The sequence below is a fragment of the Arachis ipaensis genome, chromosome B07, assembly GCF_000816755.2.
Source record: "Arachis ipaensis cultivar K30076 chromosome B07, Araip1.1, whole genome shotgun sequence".
Taxonomy (NCBI): Eukaryota; Viridiplantae; Streptophyta; class Magnoliopsida; order Fabales; family Fabaceae; genus Arachis; species Arachis ipaensis.
In genome coordinates, this window is record NC_029791.2 from 110259905 (window position 1) to 110263493 (window position 3589).

The following is a 3589-nucleotide window of genomic DNA, read 5'->3' on the forward strand; positions in this document are numbered from 1 at the left end:
GATTATCTTTAATAAATGAATTATGAATATATAATTTTGACATTTAAAAACGGGTGACATCACATTCATAAGAGAAATTAAAATCTTTTAGTTAGTAATGAGTATTAGGGAGAGGAAACAAAATTTATGTCTCTACATAAACGTCAAATTCTCTATCATTCCCGATACCTGTAGATAGCAATAAGGTCTGCCCATCCTTTTTCAGTTAACTATATTACGTCAATTAACCATTTGATCTTTTCTTCTTTTTCAAGTTTATACGAACACATTGATATTTGCACCTACCCAATGCCGGACTTTGTGTTGTGCATTTGTGCTTCGTGTTAAAGAGAAAAGTATACATTGAACGCACATTTTAATTTAAATACTCCTATATTTTAAGAAATATTTATATAGAGTAAAACTCAATGATGTACGTATCAAACATTATTAAATGCTACGTTCATATATTTTATATTCAGAGATAGACGAGAAATTAAAATGGAATAGTTTGTGATGAAATGACCTTTGGGATTGTTGCAGTTGCACCAGTGGGTGTTGGAGAAGGCCTCTCTGAGCATGCAGATGATCCACAACGACCTCTTGCCTTTGCTGCTCGAACCCCATATCTACCTTGTGACCATTACCTGTAATATTATAATATATATTATTCATCATCCGTACATAACTATAGAGCCATTGTTCTTCTTTTATCAGACACAACATACAACAGCTAGCGCCTCAATAATCCACATGATTAATTAGATTTTATTAAAAAGCTATTAGTTCAGTCCCAACCAAACTTTTGTTTTTATCGGGGGAAGAAAACGGTACTATATATTATTAAAGCATCTCATGATATATATGTAGAGCGAGTTTCTGTCACACTCACACTCGATCCAATCACTAAAGTGTTGAAACAAAGAGAATAATATATAATAGCAACAGATAGAAAGAGATGAAAAATGAGAGGGAATCATCGACATCTCCAAGATTATTATTATTATTATTATTACCTGGGACTTTGTCAGTGCTCTTCACTGTTCTATACATCTGCATGGATGAGAACACTGAGATGAATAATAGAAGAAAAGTCCACCAGCCTAAGATTATTATGCATTATTTACCCCTCTCTAGCTAGAGATAGATACCCTTTGTCCCCTTACTGTTGGTACTTGTTCCGAAGCTACTAAGAAATTTCATTCATTATTTATTGTATTCTTGTCTGATTTGGAAAATATCATCAACAACACTTGAAGATTGGAGAGGAGAGAATAACTAATAACACACCTGCAAGTGACTCTTGACGTGAGCTAGAGTTAGATCCTTAACATTCATTAACTCTAACACTGACTTCGGAGTTGCCCCTGCACAGCTCACAACACAACCCTAAATTAATTATTGCGAATAAACAAAGAAATTAATTAAACTAATTAATATTTACATACTTTCATGACCGCCAAGAAGCTGAACAGCATGAACAAAATGAGCATGGAGTGTGGTAGTCCATCTCATTCTGGGAGCTCTCATGCTTCTTCTCCCGCCACCATTTCGTTTGAAATCGGAGCGGCAATGGATTTGAGGTTGGTGAGGATGATGATTGAAGTAGTTTCTTGAGAGCCCTTGCATTGGATACTGATGGAGATGATGATAATGATGATGATGATTCAAGTTTGATGCAGGTCCAGACCCTAATGTCAATGTCGGTTGTGGAACAGTGTGGGTGTGGTGAAAGAAGCAATTATTATTATTATTATTATTATCATGGCTTGCATCGCTTCCACTACTACCTGAATCAGAGATTGAGGAGCACATATCTTTGAATGTTCCTTTGGCAGAAAGGAAAGGAGGGCTAATGTTTAAGGAGAGGTCTGGCTCCGCCAATAACGCGGATGAAGAAAAGCTTTGCATTTGAATTGGCATTGCTGTGTAAGGAGGAGGAGTAGTAGCTTTCATGGTAGCAGTAGTAGAGAGATCTTCTGATGATGTGGATCAGAACTAAACACGAGAATGGGAAAGAATATAAGAGTTTGATTCGAATTTGAAAAGGATCTATAAGTGACGAAGTATTATATTACATATGCGGTTGCATCAGGGCGTAGTAGTTGTCACTAGTCAGAGTCAAAGTTGAAAGATGGCAGTGAAAGAAAGAAAAAAGAAGAAAGAAAGATGAGAGGGGTTTATTGGGGAGGGTGATTTGAAGTGAAAAGGGAAAGTATAGTTATTTATGGAAGCTGAGGACACAGAGAAGGAGAAGGAGAAGGAGGAGGTTGCAGACTCAGGTTCCTTTCTTAACCCATCATCATCATCATCTGCATCTGCATAAATATAATGGTACTACTACTACAACAACAACAACAATAATAATAATAATACAGGTAACTTTCATCTTATTTCATTATTATTTCTCTAAAACAATAATATTGAGGGTGCAGCGATATAATGGTGGTTGTGTCAGGAATGGTTGGAATTCGAGAGCAAAAACAAAACGGCAACTGTTCAGTGGAATATTGGAACGGCAATTTGAGTTCCTCTCTCCATCCCATTGCAATTCCCCTCCTACTACTATTTTAATACCGTTAACTTTTTTATTCCTTCCTCTCATTTAATTACTACATATAAACCAAGATTCACAGGCAAACAAAAGTGAAAAATTATTATCTTTTATATTATAAAAAAATTATGAAAAAAATGTATAAAAAATGTCCAAGTATCGTTTATCAAATTAACACACATGTTTTACAATCCGATCCAAATAACGTACACACGTATTTGATTGTGTGTAAACAACATACTCCAATATTCTCCCTCTCCATGTTGAAAGTGAAAAAAGGAGTATGCAGCTGTATGGCTAGTTCACTACCACATTCGTCGGCGTCAAGGCGGCAGGATATCACGTGACTTGCATTGTTCTCTTCTCATGTGCCATGGGCTTCTCAACTCTCAACACACAAACAAAAAGATAATATGTATGATGGGGTCCTAGCTATTTGTACTAACTTAACTGCTTCCTTTAATTTCTTTTATTATGATAGATATTTCAATCATAATGTCTTTTAAATAAACATCACATTAAGAATTATTAAATGGATATATTTAGTCAAATATATTTATTTAAATATATTATAAATAATATTTAATTTGTTTTTTAATTTAAATGTAAATTTTAATTTAATTTTTAAAATTTTAATTGTCTTTATTTAGCCTCTAAATTTTGCAAACATAACTCATATTAGTCCCTGACATAATTTTTAACATAAAGACGTCAACGGAACACTTACATAGACAGTCAGATGTCACACTGAACTTTGTAAAACGACATTATTTTAGTTTTGGTACTCAAATAACTCTAAAATTATATCGTGAGTAGTGTTTATTAAAATTTTTTATCCCAAAACAAATGATATGATATCTTTTTTAAGCTATTTAAACGTCAATTTCAAAACTATATCATTTTACAGGTTTTAGTGTAGTATCTAAATGTCTATATCAATACTCTATTTTATATGTCAAAAATTATTTCAAAAACTAATATAAATTATATTTATTAAATTTATAAATTAAAAAAAGATAATTAAAATTTTAAAGATTAAATTAAAATTTAAGTATA

The 3589-nt window shown here is 32.9% G+C and overlaps 1 protein-coding gene across 1 annotated transcript in view; it reads right to left on the reverse strand.

Moving 5' to 3' along the window:
* The window catches only part of LOC107607631 (probable transcription factor KAN4), a 3646-nt gene extending 1080 nt beyond the window's left edge, over positions 1–2566 (reverse strand). The window contains exons 1-4 of the mRNA XM_016309560.2: positions 1428–2566; positions 1270–1346; positions 996–1032; positions 506–626 (exon numbers count right to left, since the gene is read on the reverse strand). Coding sequence (XP_016165046.1) covers positions 506–626; positions 996–1032; positions 1270–1346; positions 1428–1935 — 743 coding nt within the window. The 5' untranslated portion in view covers positions 1936–2566. The remainder of the gene's footprint in view (positions 1–505; positions 627–995; positions 1033–1269; positions 1347–1427) is intronic.